Here is a 22,100-nt window from a genome sequence, read left to right on the forward strand (position 1 = left end):
TCTTTGTCGAAGTGGCTCGAGTAACTACATTTTCGCGCTGATTGTCAATGTTTAGGCTTTTCATTAGATCCACCTACGAGATCTCGCGATAACAAGCATGGCGGAGCAGACGAAGAATTTTGCATGCTGTACATTATATTTAATGAAAAACACCTTTATTAGACATGCCCGAGCACAAAGTTTGTACTCCTTTTGGTGTAAACAACATTTGGGACTAATACACAGAGTTTATTATCGGTTATCTTTAAAATTATTTTGCACCATTACGGAGATCCTATGGAATTGTAGCCCTATCCCGAAAACGTCAGAATAAAAAAAAAATTGGATAGGGCTACATTATTGCAGCTACTTACGGTTATACTCCAGTTTTCCTAATCATGGAGGGGGCATACGTCAATACTAATATAAACTTTTAGTAACAATCATCACAACACATATATTATATATTTTATAAGATTGATAAAAGTTGAAGTATCATTATTAGGCTGGTCAAGTTGTTCTCATAGCAAGGAAATGGTCGACATCACCCCCACCCACCCACCCCTAAAGTGGAGGGGCAACCCCTCCTCAATACTACGGTGTCTGAATATTTATATCTATACATGTATTATATATACACATGTACATCCTGCCCAATTACCTTTGCTATATATGTGTACCTGTAAATATGCACCTATTATATATATATATATATATATATATATATATATATATATATATATATATATATATAAATATATATATATATATATATATATATATATGATCCCGTGGGGATCCGGGTTTGAGGCGATTAAATGGGGCGGTCCTTCGGATGAGACCGCAAAAACTGAGGTCTCGTGTCACAGCAGGTGTGACACGATAAAGATTCCTCCCTGCTCAATGGCCACAAGCGCCGAAGATAGGCCTAAATTGTGTAGCCCTTCACTGGCAGTGGTGAGGTCTCCAGGAATGAAATATTCTCAAGAGGGGCGTTAAACAATATTCAATCAATCAATCATATGCGATATAGAAAAAAAATCTGCCACAACAATGGTCGAAGTTTCAAATCGATCACAGGTTTTCAACGTTTTAAAGAAACCACATCTCGCTGGAAGACATACATAATGATTTGCTGTTATTTTATTTTTAATTTAAACCGTTTTAAGAACATTTGGAATCAATATCTAATTACTAATGTAGCATACAGGTATCTAATTTCAACATGCATCATATATACACACATGCATGTACGTTAAAATTGATGTAAGAAAACTGCTTAAAAAAAAACCGCACAAACACGTCAATATCATTAGCAACAAGTTTTATGCATTATATTTGATATATTTGTATTAAAGATAGTTTAGAATTTATCGAAAAATGTAACAGACATCCCAACTATCTAGCTCTTGAGATATAACGTATCAGTACCCATTTTTGCCGAAAATGAACGAATTTTGGTCCGAATTTTGTAAAAAGAAAATAAATTCGAGTTATTAAAGGTCTATGCGTGTCTTTGATTTTATTATTGTTTTTAAAAATCAATTTATTCTTAAATAATCTTATTTGAAAAGACAGGACGTCCAAATATATTCCCGTGACCTTTAAAAACGAAAGTAGAATAATATCCATTCATCATGTGGTGGATTTTTTATCCGCCTCCGTGACTCGAGAGGCAGATATCGTCTGCATTTATTAGGTGCAGATTTTCATGGCAAACTAGGTAAAGCATTAATTGTTTGACTGGACATACATGTACATTTATTTATTAAATCGCAAAGTAAGTAAAAGTTTATGAGGTTAAATGATGGAACAGTTTGCTTCAGTTCTATAACATGCAAAATATTGACTTTGCGTAACGAAAACGGCCGATTTCCGCATTCATTCTTTTTTTAAAATTCATATTGTTTGCAGTCAACAAGCGACACCATATTGATAATGAAAGAAGAATACTAATGGATAATTAAACACGCAAAATATAAATCTGGTTTTTTGAATGCAAAAGTATTATTATTTTTCAGTTCTATAACATGCAAAATATTGACTTTGCGTATCGAAAATAGCCGATATCTGCATTCATTCTTTTTTAAAATTCATATTGTTTGCAACCAAAAACCGACACCATAATGATAATAAAAGAAGAATATCAATGGATAATTAACCATGTAAAATATAAATCTGGTTGTTGCATGTGTGGTAGTTTGGGTTTTATTTTTATTTCTGTATTTCGATCCCGATGTAAATTATTCACCCGTTGTATTTGACCACGTCCACTTTATCTTTTAGCCAATAACTTTAATGACAGCTTCTATTGTTTAATTTGCTATATTACGCCATGCAGCTTACTATTCGTCGAGACAGCTGGCCTTGCTAGCTACTCTTCTCCTTCCATTATTCCTATTTTGGTATTACGTTTTGTTCGTCTACTTTGCCCTTTTTACTTACTAAATTATTATATTACCTTTGGGTTGGGAGATTTCTTGATAGTTTCTAGGCTAAGTTCTAGGCTTAAGGAGTTTGTCTTTGTCACATTCATACTGGTAATAAATTCGTAAAGTGTTATTTCTCTTATTTTCATTTCTATTTATTTTCATGTTTAAAATCATAGTGTAGTTGGGTCGTTTCGAAGTCGCCACTATCAAAATAAAATAAAACAAACACAACGCGAAGTACAGACTATACGAACGTCAGACCTGCTACACATGAAAAAGTTTTTCTTTTCTTCAGTTCTATAACATGCAAAATATTGACTATGCGTATCGAAAACAGCCGATTTCGCATTCATTTTTTTTTAAAATTCATATTGTTTGCAGCCAACAACCGATACCATATCGATAATGAAAGAAGAATATTAATGGATAATTAAACATGCAAAATATAAATCTGGTTGTTGCATGCAGAAGTATTTGTTTTTGCTAAAGTTTATTCATAATTTATTTCAAATCAACAGGTTCCGCTAAACAACTCATCTTTAGCGTATATTCATGACGTAATAATAAAATATTACGTCATTTTCATGGAAGTGGGATTAGAAGAACATCCTTGTTGTGTAAATGAAAAGAATAATTAAAGGCCGGCAATTGGGTATAAAGCAGCCAATCAGTGAAAAAGGTGGAATATATGAATTTTCTGGTCACATTCAGATTGCAGCACTTATTTTGCAAAAATAAAGATTAAGCTGTTGTAGTGAAATTTTAAAATGGATATGCTTGTTCCCCTCATAAATATGCATATATTGGCCTTATCTTTTTTAGATATAAATTCTCATGAAGTTTTAATTTTGGCATAAAAAACCTGAAGCAGGGCTACATTTGTATTTCAAACTAGAGATTGGCAGTTTGCGGGTGTGATTATCATTTGTTATTGTTTACACCGGATGTTGACTCACATATTACACGAGCATGTTTGGCTAGTTCTAGATAAGGGGGATTGTACCAAAGAAAACATATAATCAAATCACTGTATTACGTGGGAAAAAAAAGTACTTACTCATATATCATAGGTAAATCCAGATTTTATTTTTTAATTATATATAATCACATTCCTTTAAAAAATTGGTTAACTTTATAAAAATAACTCATTAGGACTGTTCAGTCTGATCGCTGTTTCAGAGTTTTGCAGGATTACAGGTACCTTTTCTCGAATAATGTCAAGCATGGTGTTTGTCTGATTAAGCAACAATCTCCTAGGCTAGTTGTGTAACTCCCATTGTCTCTCACCAATGATGACAAATGTTCAATTAATCAACCATCACTCTAAAATTACTCTCAATCTGGACTTTTACGTGTGAATATTACAATGTCAAAAGAGACAATCACATATAGTAGGTCTCCAAATATCATAATGGACAGAGTGTTTCTTAATAATCTTTCAATGCACATGTCCTCCATTGTACAGCTACAATTTCCCCCCAAATTCTTCTCATAATTGAAAGGTACCATGAGGAAAATCACAAGTATTAGTATATCATATATACCAATATCTGTGTATATTATAAAAAAGTACATGTTTTAAAAGACATGGATAAAACAATGATGAATTCATTTTGAAGTTCCTAGGGTGAAGTTTTGTTAAAGTAAAAACATGTCCTTCCAGTGCCTCACAGATCGAGCAGAGTGGAAGACAAATGCAGGAAAAATTCATTTTGATAAGGTAGCAGGGGACAGTTTCGCACTATAGGCCCGGTCAACTTTTTCAAAAAATGGAATTACCCCGTATTTGAAGTGATATTACATGTGTAAAAATGTATACAATAATTTTAGGATGCATGTCAAATGTAGCTGAGTGCTTAGTAAAAATGTTGATATACAACATGTAGGTGTCACCATGATTCCTAGCATATAGATGGGTGCAAATACGAAACTAAGACACGTGGTCAGTTGCTGAAGAAATTCCGGTGAAAACATGCAGGGTCTAGCAAAAGGTCTGTAGCTGTGAGGGAAGGTGGATGGCCCCATATGAGAGGTAGATTTTTGAGAAGGGCAGATAGGGTTCTTGATTGTGCACAGTGTCTAAATCCCCATGTTTGGTACTGTGATGGTGTGGGGGTGGTGCGGATTAGCCCAAATGAGGGAAAATCAAAGCAAAAAAGGGGAACCTGCTCAGATCATGTTTTGTGCACCAGCACCAGTATTTATAGATTACATGTAATTTAGGGTCATAATTTATTAACTACACTAATATGAAATACAAGTATTGACATAAAAGGGAAATATGATTTTTCATTAGTCTGTCATAATCTGACTTTGGTGTATACCCCCTATCCACATGTTTCAAAACCAAAGAAACTGTCCCCTGCCACCTAAATCATGTCAGTCTCTCTGTTCAAAATATCGTCTGCTACAGAGCACGTATAGAGTCAAGCATCCGACTGCTGCTTCTTCTGATAACACTGCTAAGCCCTGCCATCTTGTCATATATGCTTAATTGCTGTAGGGGTGTAAATTTTTCTAGGTTACTCCCGGCCTTTAAGCATAGTATGAAAGTTGAAAAAATGGAAAAAAGAATATCGGCGGTATATAGCCAATAACGTTCCTTGTCCTTCATGATCGCTAAAGACGACTTGTTTCTGATACAAAATATCTGCCTGGTTGGAAAGTTATTTTTCAGATTGTTGCAAGTGAATACCCTAGTACCAAAAGCATGAGTTATTGGATTAAATCTCTGAAGTTTGGTAGCGGATATAAAAAAGAAGTTGATACAGTGAAAACAAAAACAAAATGAATTTTATTTATGCATGTATGTGGCTATTTACTTTATGAAATCTATTTTTTCGAGACATTAAAACAGCCAACCAATATGAAAGGATGCAAATGATCACAATTAATGTATGCATTCATCTCCAGAGAGTACCTACAACAACATTTACCCTCCCCCTTTTCAGTTTACCATTTTGGGGTTTGAGCTAAGATTTTTATACCCCTAGAACGAAATTCTGGGAGGGGGGGGGGTTATATAGGAATCACTCTGTCTGTCTGTCCGTCTGTCTGTTTCCAGATTCGTGTTCGGGCCATAACTTCTTTGTTCTTTGACATATGCATACCATATTTGGTAGACAGGTGGATCACCATGAGAAGATGTGTCGGGTACCTTCATGATCTTTATTTGACCTTGACACTTGACCTTAAGGTCAAAATTAAATGTTTTTTACAATTGATTCGTGTCCGGGCCATAACTTCTTTGTTCTTTGACATAGGCATACCATATTTGACACATGAGTGTATCACCATGAGACGATGTGTCATGTACCTTCATGACCTTCATATGACCTTGACCTCAAGATCAAAATTAAACGTTTTTACAATGGAATCGTGTCAGGGTCATGACTTCTTTGTTCTTTGACATAGGCATACTATATTTGACACATACGTGTATCACCATGAGACGATGTGTCAGGTACCTTCATTACTTCTATATGACCTTGAACTTTGACCTCAAGGTCAAAATTGATTATAGGGTTTTGACATAGTCATACCATAAGACATGGATGTATCACCATAAGACTATGTGTCCTGTACATTCATGACCTCTTTATGACCTTAACCTTTGATCTCAAGGTCAAAATTATAGGTTTATACCATGGATTTGTAATCGGACTATATCTTCCATTTTCTTCTACAAAGGCATATTATATTTTTACACTCAAAAAAGAGGTATTTTATGCCTATTAACAACACCCTTTGAGAGATTGGGATAACGGGGGGGGGGGGGTATTCTTAGTGAGCATTGCTCACAGTACCTCTTGTTCTACCAATTTAACTGCCCATTTTTTCTCCGTTTGCTCTCCACCCCTCAACTTTCAAAAAAGACGCTAAACTCACTATATCTGATACTAATTATAAATAACTAAGTGCTTGTCTACTGCAAGTTGCCCAAAGTTAACGCAGAAAACGTGATCTTGTTGGGTAATCTAAATATAAAAACCGCGACCGAATTTGAGACGAAATAATGGTTCCGATATTCTGTATTTATCGTTAAGATTTCTACAGCCGGCTACAAAAATTACAAAAAAGTACTGGTGTAAATTTGTTTGTACTTCACCTATATCTGTTCACAATACGAGTAAAAAATTCTGGAAGAGACGTAAGGTTGCCATATGTAGATGTAACATGTAATACATTAATCTCATCTAAGTGTGTTTTGACACTTCATTGCCGCTTGGTTGAATGCTCTCTTAGAATTCACAACGGGTAAGTTAGCTGTTAACACTCGTACCTTACTGGTCATGTATAATGTATTTATAGTTAGGTAAAATACAGCAAAATGATTAAACAGGCTCTTTTATTACATTCAAAATTCCAATAGTTTACCTGATCTACAACATACATTTTATTTATCTGTTTATATATCAATGCTCCTTTCAACCAAATAAATCATTTGATGACAGAGTAGCATTCATTTGATCTGAAATTTAAAAAAAGTGAAAATATTACTTGCAAATAAATACCGAACTTGAAATATACCGAACGAGAGATGATGTTAGTGCGATGTGAATTAATTACCTGGGCATTGGTCAGTGTTACACGGTACGGCGTGAACAGATTGACCTGGGCAGGGGAGTCCCCCGTGAGATGGCGGAGGATCATTACATTCCCTCAGTCGTAACTGTAGTCCACCACCACAGGACATGTCACATGGATGGAAGTGACCCCATGATCCCCAGTTTCCATTCACTGAATAAAAGTTGCATGATGATTGATAGAGTCTACATAGCTAAATGGCATTTTGTTTGTATTTACTAGTTTTCATAAACTTCTGCATGAAAGTTGTAATTTGTTAGTAGATATAAATTAAACCTGGACATTCTCCACGTTGACAGGATTTTGAAGCATTATTCGGCCCAACACAACCTCGTCCTCCGTAACGTGGGCGTGGATTGGAGCAGGTACGCGACTTGATCTGGACGCCTTGGCCACAAGTTTCACTACATTGACCGAAGTCTGACCATGTCGACCAACCGCCGTCAACTACATATAAATAACTCAGGAATAGTAACAATTATGATACTGATTTAATGAAACCAAAGGATAAATATTATTTATTCAATATATTTAGAAATTCAAGTGAACGGTAAAAACCCAACAGGCCCATGGGCCACATCGTTCATCCGAGTCCTGCTATTGTTCAGCTTTTGTGATTTTTAAAAGATTGCATCGATCGTAATTTCCATTAAACTTCGACCACATAATGTGTACCCCACCTAGCTCAATGAATCACAACATACACGTAACTGAAAGCAAATTAACGTAACACAGAGATACATCAACACCACTATAGCTAACATATCCTCTACAGGATAAGATTCTGGTCATACCACAGGGGCTAAGCCCGTTTGGGCCCGAACTATGGCATACCATAAATATGGAAGGGGGGCTAACTCTGACCCTAAATAAAAACACAACTACTCACTCGCTTAAAATTCCTTAAGAATCAGAAACTAAGTGTAGTATGCGTAATTCACCGGTCTCTTTGCATATATTAATGTTTTAACTACTTACATCCCACAGGTTCTAAACATAACATTCTCCCAATTTCAACTATTTGATTTACTATGACATTTAGTGTGAAAGATTTAAATTAAAATTTAACATCAAATACACGCTACTTATTTCCTCATTCTTGAATAATGTTCTTCGCGCGTAAACGTTACACGGCTAATTTTTTCCTCAGTAGCATCAAATGTTGACAAAATCTGTCATTTTAATGAATGCACTAAATACCCGATGAATTAAAATCTAAAATAACTTAAAATGCATCAAAACATTACCTCTGTGATATTGCACCTGGAGAAGGAAATTTAACATTATTTTTTGTCTTCCTTGTTTTATTTTTTTTATTTATTTCATTTTGATTATTTTTACCCATTATCAACTTCTTTAAAGTTTCAAGTATTCCGGGTCTTTAGTGCGTTTCTCAAAATGGCAGTTAGAGTTAGGAGGTGACGTTTTGTAAAATAAGCAACCCAGATACGGTGAACATATATAATTTTATTAAAATATGAGGAGGTAAGTAATGTATATTTGATGTGGAATTTAAATTCATAGGTCAGAAATCTTCCACACTGGTCTGAATTTCTCTCCTGTCATAGGTGAAAATCACCCGCCCTTGTGGGTCGTACTTCATGGTCAAACACCAGATTTAACACGATCGTGCCATGAAGAATATAGATTCAAAATATGAAAACTTTACCGTAATTAGTGTAGGAGATGTGGATTAGGTCAGGGTCATAGTCGATATTTAAAACATGATTGCATTACAGGATCTTGTAATAAAGAACATACATACAAAATATGAAAGGTTATCTTGATTAATTTCAAAGATTATTTAACAATTTATGTTTAGGGTAAATTCTAAGGTTAAAACTCATGATATTATAAAATGAAATGTCTTGCCACCAGCAATCTACATTATAAATATAAAATATCTACCTGTGGCAGCTTAGGTCATTTTTTTTAAAAAGTTAGTCCAACTCCAAGTTAAGGTTACAAGGTTAAACTTCACAGAATAATGATATCCTGATATAATTCCAATCTTATTTATTACAATTGTTTTGATTGGACAAAAATAAAGCTGAACAAGAGTTTACACGTCAATAAATCCGAAAATGCGATGTATTCATACACGCCTGAAAACAAACAACATAGTGCGGGGAAACTATTCAAATTTTTGCAATTGTTAATAGAGTGAATGAATTGGAATTATAAGAATCAAACATTCTTTTTGAAGAATTTATCGATGTGTAAACTCCGGACATTTTACTCACAAACTTAACATAAAAGTGCTTCGCACTTTTATTCAGTTTCTGAGTAAAATGTCCGGAGTTTACACATCGATAAATTCTTCCAAAAGAATTTTTAATCCTATAATAAAAAATAAATATACAAAATATAAACGTCTTACCTTGAATGCTTTACATTTTTAATTTTTAATAGGTCGATATTTTTAAAAAGTAGATCAAATCCTAACGTCAAAAGATCACACATTGTGTCACAAGGTTTTGAATTTAAAAAATCTATAACATAGTTCCGAATTTGTTTAATGTGTTACGTTTTCATAAAAATAGATCAGCATCCGAGTTCAAAGTCACCACGTCAAAGGTGATCTGATTCTTTATTAAAAGTAGGTCAAACTTCCAGTTCATGGTCACGAGATCACGTTTCTAAGTTTGTATGAGTGATGTTTTGGAATGCAGTTTTAACTGATCTGCAACATATTGCTCCAATAGGGGATGGATAAGAGAAAAATAGACATTGATTAGTGATTTGCGATTTACGTGATTCTTAGTAATTTCGGTGAAATGCATGTATGTATAAGGGGAATTGACGTATGTATGTAATCACACATTAGATTGTGAATGCAATGTACTATAAGACTGATTTCAAGGAAGAATGACAGTAGAATTGGCAGGGTATAGGAAAATGCGTGTTTTGACTTTAGGGGGTGGGTGGTGAGGAGATTTAGCACTTCGACTTCCTGCAATTCAAATATAAAATTACAATGGTAGACTCTTACTTGGACAATGGATCATCGCGCATCCTGTAGCCTGCATCGAATCACCATAACAAGGCTGACCTCCGTGGGAAGGGGAGCGTCTGTTACACTTCCTGAATCTTAGTTTCCAGCCGCCTCCACAGGACTTGTCGCATGAGCTGTATCCTCCCCACGCGCCCCATGATCCGTCAACTGAAATTATTGACACACACAACTGCAATGTTAATATATAATATTGGATGAGATGGAGATTTATTTGCGAGATTTGAATACTGTAAAAAGAAGATATTTATTCAAATGTGTAATATTTTGTATGACTTGTTTTATCAATTTCTTTATATTCGAGATGTCAAAATATTACAAATCAAAACTGAAAAGGGTCAAATTAAAAGAGTATTTTCAAATTAATGAAATGCCATAGTGTAAACAAGAAGCCGATGGACCACATCGCTCATCAGGGTCGCCTTGATCTTGTGGCTGCTCAGCTGTTTTGCTTGGTTGAATATTGTTTAACATCCCGTTCGAGCATCTTTCACTCATATGGATATGTCATGGTTCGGTGTTCATAGCCTTTCAGCAGGGAGGAATCGTGATGGCGACATACCTGCTGTGACACGGAGCCTCAGCATTTTTTGCGGTATCATTCAAAAGATCCGCCCCATTAAGTCATCTCTTTCGACAAGTAAGGGATACTGAAGATTCACTCTAACCTGGATCCCCATAGGATCAGCTTTTATGATTTTTTAAAGATTCTATTTTTTCAATCTTTATTCTGAGGAAAAATGTTGACCCCGGACTGTGGCCCCAATCTAGCACCAAAGGGTCACGATATAACCAAACTTAAATTCACACAATATGTGGAATATTTCAACACGTATATTGCCAGCCTGATGTTTAACAATATGCAACCAACCAACGTTTTAAACTCCAATGTAAAATTGATGACGTTGCAAGGAAGAAGCAGAAAGTGAGAAATTGATCAACCCGTACATACTAGGGCATTGTTGAACACCACAATTCCCTGATTGATTCAAAGCAATATGTGTGCAGACGCCTGTACAGGTCCTAAATCTGTGTCGAACGCCATTACCCCCACATGTGGCGCTACATCCTGTCCAGTGACTCCAATCAGAAATTTTAGGTGCTGTAATAAAAGAACTTAAGCCAATATAAAGCTGAAACAAGATGAATTTAATGAATGAATTGCGTCATTGGAACAAGAATATGTATTGTCGATGGTATATGCACTACCCTTGAAAACCGTTTGTTGAATTTCATCTTACACAACCGTTGTGTAAATAGCAAAACAGTTTCTGCTTTACCAGTACTGCACCTGTAGTCCATTTACTCGAACACCTCGTAACAATATCATTTTGAACTGATGTGGAGTCTGTTTGAGATTTAAACACATTCACTATCTCAGTCAATGGGACGAACACATATGATATACTGTACCTACTTTGGATTCCTTAACTCCATCAAATCTCTTACAAAGATACAATGCTGGATTCAGTCAGTGTTTACCAAGTCCTTGTATTTCATCTTCATGAAAACATTAAAGAGTTTTGAAGGAGGAACTTAAAACGTATTGTATCATATCATGTATGGCAGAAATGTTGTAAATCAAAAGTGGATTCTAAGATAAAATTGAGGAACCTTTTCCAAATCAACAATATCAAAACGTATGACTTTTCAACATTTTATACGACCTTTCCTCACGATATATTACATACTAGACTTTTCAACGCGATGGACAGTTGCTTTTCAATTAAACTGGAACACAGAAGTGTTCATATCAAGTGATCAGTCATTCAAAAGATTACTTTGCTCAACACCACTGACTCTATGCAGAAGTACTCTGAAGTTGATATTCAAAGGATGCTGGAGTTTGCATGGCTATATTCATAGTCTTCGGTGATCAGGTCTTCCAATAGTCTGTTAGAATTTCCTTAGGCACGAATTGTGCCCCCTTGCTCATTTGCTAGCTGACATGTTTTATATTCTTGATATTCCCCTTATGCTTATTATCCTTACTGATAAGGTATCGAGTTCTTTTTATATGTAGCCCATCATCTAATTGAATCATCGAGATTGTATGAAATTAGGACTTTCTAAAATAAGTCATAGCAGGTTTTCATTTTCAACCATATCAACATCACCAGTAATGACACGTCTAGCGGGACTATGGATCAACATCACCAGTACTGACACGTCTAGCGGGACTATGTATCAACATCACCAGTACTGACACGTCTAGCGGGACTATGTATCACATCACCAGTAATGACACGTCTAGCAGGACTATGTATCAACATCACCAGCAATGACACGTCTAGCGGGACTATGTATCAACATCACCAGTAATGACACGTCTAGCGGGACTATGTATCAACATCACCAGCAATGACACGTCTAGCGGGACTATGAATCAACATCACCAGCAATGACACGTCTAGCGGGACTATGTATCAACATCACCAGTAATGACACGTCTAGCGGGACTATGTATTAACATCATCAGTACCGACACGTCTAGCGGGACTATGTATCAACATCACCAGCAATGACACGTCTAGCGGGACTATGTATCAACATCACCAGTAATGACACGTCTAGCGGGACTATGTATCAACATCACCAGCAATGACACGTCTAGCGGGACTATGTATCAACATCACCAGCAATGACAGGTCTAGTGGGACTATGTATCAACACCACCAGCAATGACACGTCTAGCGGGACTATGTATCAACATCACCAGTAATGACACGTCTAGCGGGACTATGTATCAACATCACCAGCAATGACACGTCTAGCGGGACTATGTATCAACATCACCAGTAATGACACGTCTAGCGGGACTATGTATCAACATCACCAGCAATGACACGTCTAGCGGGACTATGTATCAACATCACCAGCAATGACACGTCTAGCGGGACTATGTATCAACATCACCAGCAATGACAGGTCTAGCGGGACTATGTATCAACATCACCAGCAATGACACGTCTAGCGGGACTATGTATCAACATCACCAGTAATGACACGTCTAGCGGGACTATGTATCAACATCACCAGCAATGACACGTCTAGCGGGACTATGTATCAACATCACCAGTAATGACACGTCTAGCGGGACTATGTATCAACATCACCAGCAATGACACGTCTAGCGGGACTATGTATCAACATCACCAGCAATGACACGTCTAGCGGGACTATGTATCAACATCACCAGCAATGACACGTCTAGCGGGACTATGTATCAACATCACCAGTAATGACACGTCTAGCGGGACTATGTATCAACATCACCAGTAATGACACGTCTAGCGGGATATGTATCAACATCACCAGTACTGACACGTCTAGCGGGACTATGTATCAATATCACCAGTAATGACACGTCTGGCGGGGCTATGTATCAACATCACCAGTACTGACACGTCTAGCGGGACTATGTATCAACATCACCAGTACTGACACGTCTAGCGGGACTATGCATCAACATCACCAGTGATGACACGTCTAGCGGGACTATGTATCAACATCACCAGTAATGACACGTCTAGCGGGACTATGTATCAACATCACCAGCAATGACACGTCTAGCGGGACTATGAATCAACATCACCAGCAATGACACGTCTAGCGGGACTATGTATCAACATCACCAGTAATGACACGTCTAGCGGGACTATGTATTAACATCATCAGTACCGACACGTCTAGCGGGACTATGTATCAACATCACCAGCAATGACACGTCTAGCGGGACTATGTATCAACATCACCAGTAATGACACGTCTAGCGGGACTATGTATCAACATCACCAGCAATGACACGTCTAGCGGGACTATGTATCAACATCACCAGCAATGACAGGTCTAGTGGGACTATGTATCAACACCACCAGCAATGACACGTCTAGCGGGACTATGTATCAACATCACCAGTAATGACACGTCTAGCGGGACTATGTATCAACATCACCAGCAATGACACGTCTAGCGGGACTATGTATCAACATCACCAGTAATGACACGTCTAGCGGGACTATGTATCAACATCACCAGCAATGACACGTCTAGCGGGACTATGTATCAACATCACCAGCAATGACACGTCTAGCGGGACTATGTATCAACATCACCAGCAATGACAGGTCTAGCGGGACTATGTATCAACATCACCAGCAATGACACGTCTAGCGGGACTATGTATCAACATCACCAGTAATGACACGTCTAGCGGGACTATGTATCAACATCACCAGCAATGACACGTCTAGCGGGACTATGTATCAACATCACCAGTAATGACACGTCTAGCGGGACTATGTATCAACATCACCAGCAATGACACGTCTAGCGGGACTATGTATCAACATCACCAGCAATGACACGTCTAGCGGGACTATGTATCAACATCACCAGCAATGACACGTCTAGCGGGACTATGTATCAACATCACCAGTAATGACACGTCTAGCGGGACTATGTATCAACATCACCAGTAATGACACGTCTAGCGGGATATGTATCAACATCACCAGTACTGACACGTCTAGCGGGACTATGTATCAATATCACCAGTAATGACACGTCTGGCGGGGCTATGTATCAACATCACCAGTACTGACACGTCTAGCGGGACTATGTATCAACATCACCAGTACTGACACGTCTAGCGGGACTATGCATCAACATCACCAGTAATGACACGTCTAGCGGGACTATGTATCAACATCACCAGTACTGACACGTCTAGCGGAACTATGTATCAACATCACCAGCAATGACACGTCTAGCGGAACTATGTATCAACATCACCAGCAATGACACGTCTAGCGGGACTATGTATCAACATCACCAGTGATGACACGTCTAGCGGGACTATGTATCAACATCACCAGTAATGACACGTCTAGCGGGACTATGTATCAACATCACCAGTACTGACACGTCTAGCGGGACTATGTATCAACATCACCAGTGATGACACGTCTAGCGGGACTATGTATCAACATCACCAGTACTGATACGTCTAGCAGGACTATGTATCAACATCACCAGTAATGACACGTCTAGCGGGACTATGTATCAACATCACCAGTAATGACACGTCTAGCGGGACTATGTATCAACATCACCAGTGATGACACGTCTAGCGGGACTATGTATCAACATCACCAGTGATGACACGTCTAGCGGGACTATGTATCAACATCACCAGTGATGACACGTCTAGCGGGACTATGTATCAACATCACCAGTAATGACACGTCTAGCGGGACTATGTATCAACATCACCAGTACTGACACGTCTAGCGGGACTACCGGGAAAGAAGAACAAGAACACGTTGGTTGATTCAGTACAATATGGTGGTCTATATCAATGTACCGAGATTTTAGTTCAAATACAATCTGGGTGCTAAATTAGAATTGTAGGATTTACAAAGTGTAGACTTTAACTTCTGCTTGAATACAAGACTGAACTTTATATGACGAATAAGTTTGATTATGTTGACGGCATCTATTCCTTTGTTATAGCAAATTTAAGTTTAAGGAACTGACGGCTTGATTTTGAAGGGTTATTATCCATCATTTCGATTTTTCCCCAGAATTCACACATAAATGCAGAGATCAACTTTAGGAACATTTCCACACTGACAAGAGGATTAGATGCGTTAAAACCTTCTACAACACCTCATAGCAAGGTGAAAAAAATCGCCAACTTTAAAAACCTGTACCAGCTGTCCCCTTCCGTACAGCTGTCGTCACATACCATAGATTTAAGATGGGATTATAAGAGAGTTTTGTATATTTTGTTACCTGTGCCACAGAGAGGCCCGCTCCAATCTTCCATACAGCCATCGTCACATATACCAGTGATCCGGTCACAACTACCATTTCTACCACAGTACAAGGTACAGCTGTCCTGACAGTTGATACCGAAATATCCTCTGGGGCATACTGAAGGTAATTCATCGTTAAAATATCCATGGTTCTCGTGTGGGTAGAATATATTGTTGAAAATATGTTTTACATCAAGGATTATAATCAATGTTATAAATCTGAATGCGTGTGTTTTTGTAAGATTACTTCCACTAGCCATATCTTAATGAATTTCCCTTTTTTTTTGTTCACTGAAAGGAAATTTATTATCAATTGATTATCAGTTCTACTCAGTCAGTATAAGTCTCAATATACCTGTTGAATTGCCAATACGAAGCTAAAGTGACCAGGGTTAAAATGTAAATATGTTAAAATAGTATTTTATAGAATTTAAATAGTTTCATTGTTATTGATATCTGTATTAATATAGGGAGGTGATAATTCTACATTGATCCAGTGCCTTTTTATGGGATTTGAAACTGTGACTGAGATGTCTGAGAGTTTGACTTCTAGGCGGACAATTCTACTTTCACTTGAAACGGTAAGTTGAAAAGAGCATGCTGCATCTTTGATGTAAAACATCTCGAAAAGGAATCAAGGACCCTATTGCAAATTTGGCTTTGTTGGAAAGGTTAGGATTTTTGCTGAAAGTTGATATCTGTCATTATTCTGGGATTTTTTTTTTTAATTAGGAGGGGTTGAAAATTGATATATTTTCCTCACTTTTGCTGATATTTTAATTCCAGGATGGCAAGTGCCTGGGTGTATCTCGACCCATTTCCAGGCTAGCAGCAGATGTCATGATGAACCTTTAAAATCTTTCACATGTGTACTTTGAAGAACTATATACATTATTTTTGAAAATTGGTTGCCATCGTAATAAAATCTGAAAATTAACACATGGGCTTCTGAAGGCGAATTGTCCTCGTTTGAGACCATAGTAAACAAGCATGTACAATGCGGCACCATTTTGGGTATAAGATAGATAACACGAATGGAATTAAATAGATATTGATTTTTTCACAAACATGGTCACAGATTGGGATCCTAAATGATTCAAAATGCATAGCACAAATTAAAAAACCTTGATACCAAATGACAGATTTGGTCATGATGAATCTACATGATAAATACAAAAGTTTTACCTTTGGTTCAAAATATATAGCCAAGCGTTTGAAAATTCGTTGTTCATAACTTAACGTCACTAGGGCAAAATACCAAATGAAAGGCCTTGTAAAAAGGAATCTATTTAAGATGTGTCAAAACCCTACACACCCCCTTGCTCAATAGATATAGCCAGGATTTTAGTTTTACCTTAAAGTGTGACACCAACACCTGGCACATAATAATACATGTACAGTAGCTCTTTGGATATTAATTACGCGAACTGAAGTTGGAGACTAACCCGACTCCCCATTAATTGTCAGGATTTACCAGTATCGGAGCAACCTTAGGATTCACTGTTGATAAAATTGACACATCTATTTTTTTTTTTATCAGGGATTAAATAGTCTTATACAGAACTCTATAACGTTGAAATTTAACCCATAAACATGTAATATATCCTGAATATCACATACATACTATAATTATATTAAAAAAATGTATATTGGGGTATTAATTATTCGTTCCATACCGGCGCCCCATCAATTGACGGATGTACTTCTAGAGAATGTACATTTAATATTTTTGACCTTGAACTATGACCTAAAGTATTGTTACCAATGGTGCATGTTCACCAGTATCGAATAAGCTTGACGTTTTGTTGTTCATTCAGTTGACACATGTAGATTTTTATCAGAAATGAAATAGTCTTATTCAGATGTCACAAAGTAAATTTGGGGGTTGATTAATATCAGTATGAAAACAACCAAGGGCTTCTGAACCCCGTCATCGTGCGACGTTCCGTTTGCCTAGTGTCGATGGAGTTAAAAAAGCATCAACTTTTGGAAGACATATGTGTTTGATTTGGGTCACGGTTTTTCCAGAAAAAATGTGTAGAAAAAATAATCATGCAGATGCAACACAAAACAACACACCGATATAACATTCTTATCTAAAATTTAGTTACTTACAAAGGATCACCGAACCCTGTTTGTGTTACTAATTACGCAACGTAACAAATGGTAATTAATTGTTTTTCACACATGCCGATCAAATGTTACGAAATTCGAAATTAATCTGTAATTTGCCACTCTCAAACGACACTGCAAGTTTCAAATGGATCCTCGCAAGTATGATAATCTGAGATTTGAACATACTTCATTGTATAAATATACAAAGAGATTGGTTATACGTTCTAGCAACTTAGAGAACCTCTCCCGAATTATCGAAGGAAAATGGAGAAAAGTTTGGGAAACCAGACAGACTGCCTGACAGACAGAGGGACCATATACGGAGAAGACACCTAATATTCCCTTATTATCAAACATACTATCACTGTTCATTAATGTTTTCCAACAATAAAACTAATCATCGCCCAATAAAACTAATCATCACCTTTTTTTATATATGCTTCTGTATTTTTTTAATCCCATATACCTTCCTGACATGTTGGTATCCTCCATCCTGGTTTACAGCCCCCGTCACACTCCCCTGTAAATCTGTTACAGCGGTTTGTCACTTTACAGTTCTCACTGCAATTCTGTCCACAGTTCTTTCCATGAAAGCCAGGCAGACATGCTATTAATTGGGAATACAAAGAACAGATTCACAGTGTTTCCCATCAAATATCTAATCAAAACAAAAGTATTGTATTTGGGTTTTTATTAAACTATTTTAGTATAGTATGATCACATCTAACTGCCAATTAAGTTCTTACAACGTGTCTACAATACATAATCAACCATGAACATTAGTTTGAAATAAGTATTACACGTATATCGTTATAAGAAAAACCTTATAGAGAAAATGACATTTCTCATTTCTCTTTACGAAAATCACCCATGGATTCCTGTGCAGTAAATGCATATTACATTTATATTACAAGAAATGCAACAAGTCAAAGAACTCGTGCTCTGAAGTTGTAACAATTGAAATTTAAGAAGCTTAGCATCTCATGCCACTGATGAATTATCACAAGAATCTATAAATACGTTGTACATAGTGTATATACAGTGAGTTAGTATAAACATTTGTATCAGTTTTGTTTAAAAGAAAGGTAAAGATGACGAACATTGATCAATCTCCTAACTCCTATAAGCAGTAAAAGTATATTCATGAAATAGCATATATCGAGTGGCAATTATTCTCAGGGACAGACTGTCCACTAGCAGAGAAAAAAGATAACAAATAAAAAAAATTTGCACTAAATATTCATAAAGAAACTATTTCAAACAACGAGTAGTATCCTTAACTGAATAGCGTCATTGAATGTTTGTGTAGCAGATTTCATATTTAACTAAATCAACTAAATGAATTTAAGTTACTAATTGGAAAGTTTAGATTTCATCCAAAGAATCGAACAAAATCACACCAAAACTTATGATTTCGATCAGCAGGCAACATCTGAACGACCCCAACTAATGCAACAACGTAACCTTATTGGGACATATGCTGCTAAACACATGAAAGGTCTTTTTTAATCCTATATGGATACTAAAGCAACGATAATAAACAAAATAATTAACGAGATCACATACAAACGTAAACCAAAATTAAAAATTACCACCTATATTGGTAAATAGAGACTGAGTGGTCAACTGACAATTATGTTGTTATCCGGCAACTATAATAACTGATCCCTCTTCCGTCCAATAAATAAGGATCTCTAGGCGGTCATGAAAATACTAGTAAGTAGGCAAATTAAGGCAGAAAGTTGGTGGACCCGCCATCAGTATCACTAACGGCCTCTAAATCGGAGATGCTTCCTTTGCTGCGTCCTTAACACAGTTTAAGAAGACAATTATAGGAGATCTGATGGTTGATTGATAACATATGAAGAATTGCGTTAGCTTTCAAGAATAATTTCCCCCGATTATACTGTGGATAACTGTGGGCGATCGAAACGATGACGTGAAGATGGACCTATCCACAACCTTCTGCTGGACTCATCCACCCCTGATCTTCTCCCCGCCCTGAGGGTTGACCGTAACGGATACCTCGCCACAACGCAAGAATTGTAGCATGGTCCCTACCGGACTCTCTGCACACCTCACTACAACAAACGAAGTGTAGCAGAGTCCCCACCGGACTCTCTGTACACCTCACCACAACGCAAGAATTGTAGCATAGTCCTTACCGGACTCTCTGCACACCTCACCACAACAAACGAAGTGTAGCAGAGTCTCTACCGGACTCTCTAAACACCTCACCACAACGCAATATTGTAGCATGGTCCCTACCGGACTCTCTGCGCACTTCAAACGAAGTGAAGCAGAGTCCCTACCGGACTCTGTAAACACCTCACCACAACGCAAGAATTGTAGCATGGTCCCTACCGGACTCTCTGCACACCTCACCACAACAAACGAAGTGTAGCAGAGTCCCTATCGGACTCTCTGCACACCTCACCACAACGCAAGAATTGTAGTATGGTCCCTACCGGACACTCTGCACACCTCACCACAACAAACGAAGTGTAGCAGAGTCCCTACCGTACTCTCTGGATACCTCACCACAACAAACGAAGTGTTGCAGGGTCCCTACCGGACTCTCTGGATACCTCACCACAACAAACGAAGTGTAGCAGAGTCCCTACCGGACTCTCTGCGCACCTCACCACAACGCAAGAATTGTAGTATGGTCCCTACCGGACACTCTGCACACCTCACCAAAACAAACGAAGTGTAGCAGGGTCCCTACCGTACTCTCTGGATACCTCACCACAACGCAAGAATTGTAGTATGGTCCCTACCGGACTCTTTGCAAACCTCACCACAACAAACGAAGTGTAGCAGGGTCCCTACCGGACTCTCTGCACACCTCACCACAACAAACGAAGTGTAGCAGAGTCCCTATCGGACTCTCTGCACACCTCACCACAACGCAAGAATTGTAGTATGGTCCCTACCGGACACTCTGCACACCTCACCACAACAAACGAAGTGTAGCAGAGTCCCTACCGTACTCTCTGGATACCTCACCACAACAAACGAAGTGTTGCAGGGTCCCTACCGGACTCTCTGGATACCTCACCACAACAAACGAAGTGTAGCAGAGTCCCTACCGGACTCTCTGCGCACCTCACCACAACGCAAGAATTGTAGTATGGTCCCTACCGGACACTCTGCACACCTCACCAAAACAAACGAAGTGTAGCAGGGTCCCTACCGTACTCTCTGGATACCTCACCACAACGCAAGAATTGTAGTATGGTCCCTACCGGACTCTTTGCAAACCTCACCACAACAAACGAAGTGTAGCAGGGTCCCTACCGGACTCTCTGGATACCTCACCACAATACACGAAGTGTAGCAGACACTTCACCACAGTACACGAAGTGTAGAAGGGCCCCTACCGGACTCTCTGGACACCTCACCACAACACAGGAAGTGTAACAGGGTCCCTTCCGGACTCTCTGGATCTGCAGTACCAATCTACTCATCGTTGTCTATATTTTCTTTATTAGTTTGCTACTTGTTCTATATATAATTGTACCAAAACATACCTTTAATGACGAGAATACCAATGACATAATAGAAATAAATGAATTTATCATATAACATTACGATATGACCTGTATAACGAATACCCGGTAGTATAAATGTTGTTTAGCGAGATACACAAAATCTGAGATAGACATTTGTTTCAATAGCCTTCATACGTAATGTAAAACTTATACGGTACTAATTTTGCGCAGTTCGACAAGTAATATCTCTTCAGTGATGCTCAACCGAAGTGTTTGAAATCCGAAATAATAATGAGCTTGTAAGAGTTATTTTAGGGGAAAACAGAGTGCCAAAAACTGGAGTCAAATTCGTCTAAGGATAAGAGCTATGTATGAGGGAAATAATCCTTAATTTTGAAATGAATTTCTAACTTTTACCACAGCAATTACATATACATCCGTATTTTCAAGTTAGTAACGAAATGAGTGAATTACTATGACAATAAAGTACTCACGTGTCTGACATTCATCCCCGTCTACCCCCTCATCACATCCCCATGGACACGTGCCGTTGACATGGTTGCATGCTTCTCCATCGCTACAGTTACCGCACTGTAACGAGCACTGCTGTCCGTACTTCTGATCAGTACATACTAAAACAAAACATACCTCATGTCAAGTT

General features: G+C 37.8%; 1 protein-coding gene and 1 long non-coding RNA gene across 2 annotated transcripts in view; one reads left to right on the top strand and one right to left on the bottom strand.

Annotated features, from left to right (window-relative positions):
* Window positions 1–6,748: 6,748 nt before the first annotated feature.
* Window positions 6,749–22,100, bottom strand: part of LOC130049156 (coadhesin-like) — a 29,040-nt gene continuing 13,688 nt past the window's right edge. Inside the window, exons 5-12 of the mRNA XM_056146367.1 lie at window positions 21,934–22,071; window positions 18,412–18,552; window positions 15,808–15,948; window positions 10,964–11,113; window positions 9,991–10,161; window positions 7,275–7,445; window positions 6,981–7,151; window positions 6,749–6,882 (exon numbers count right to left, since the gene is read on the bottom strand). Of these exons, the coding sequence (XP_056002342.1) occupies window positions 6,839–6,882; window positions 6,981–7,151; window positions 7,275–7,445; window positions 9,991–10,161; window positions 10,964–11,113; window positions 15,808–15,948; window positions 18,412–18,552; window positions 21,934–22,071 (1,127 nt within the window). The 3' untranslated portion in view covers window positions 6,749–6,838. The remainder of the gene's footprint in view (window positions 6,883–6,980; window positions 7,152–7,274; window positions 7,446–9,990; window positions 10,162–10,963; window positions 11,114–15,807; window positions 15,949–18,411; window positions 18,553–21,933; window positions 22,072–22,100) is intronic.
* On the top strand, window positions 15,821–16,769 carry LOC130049157 (uncharacterized). The gene is made up of 3 exons (XR_008797661.1): window positions 15,821–15,954; window positions 16,301–16,411; window positions 16,617–16,769. It is a non-coding gene; the product is annotated as an uncharacterized LOC130049157 (long non-coding RNA).

This window comes from Ostrea edulis, chromosome 8, assembly GCF_947568905.1.
Source record: "Ostrea edulis chromosome 8, xbOstEdul1.1, whole genome shotgun sequence".
Classification (NCBI taxonomy): domain Eukaryota; kingdom Metazoa; phylum Mollusca; class Bivalvia; order Ostreida; family Ostreidae; genus Ostrea; species Ostrea edulis.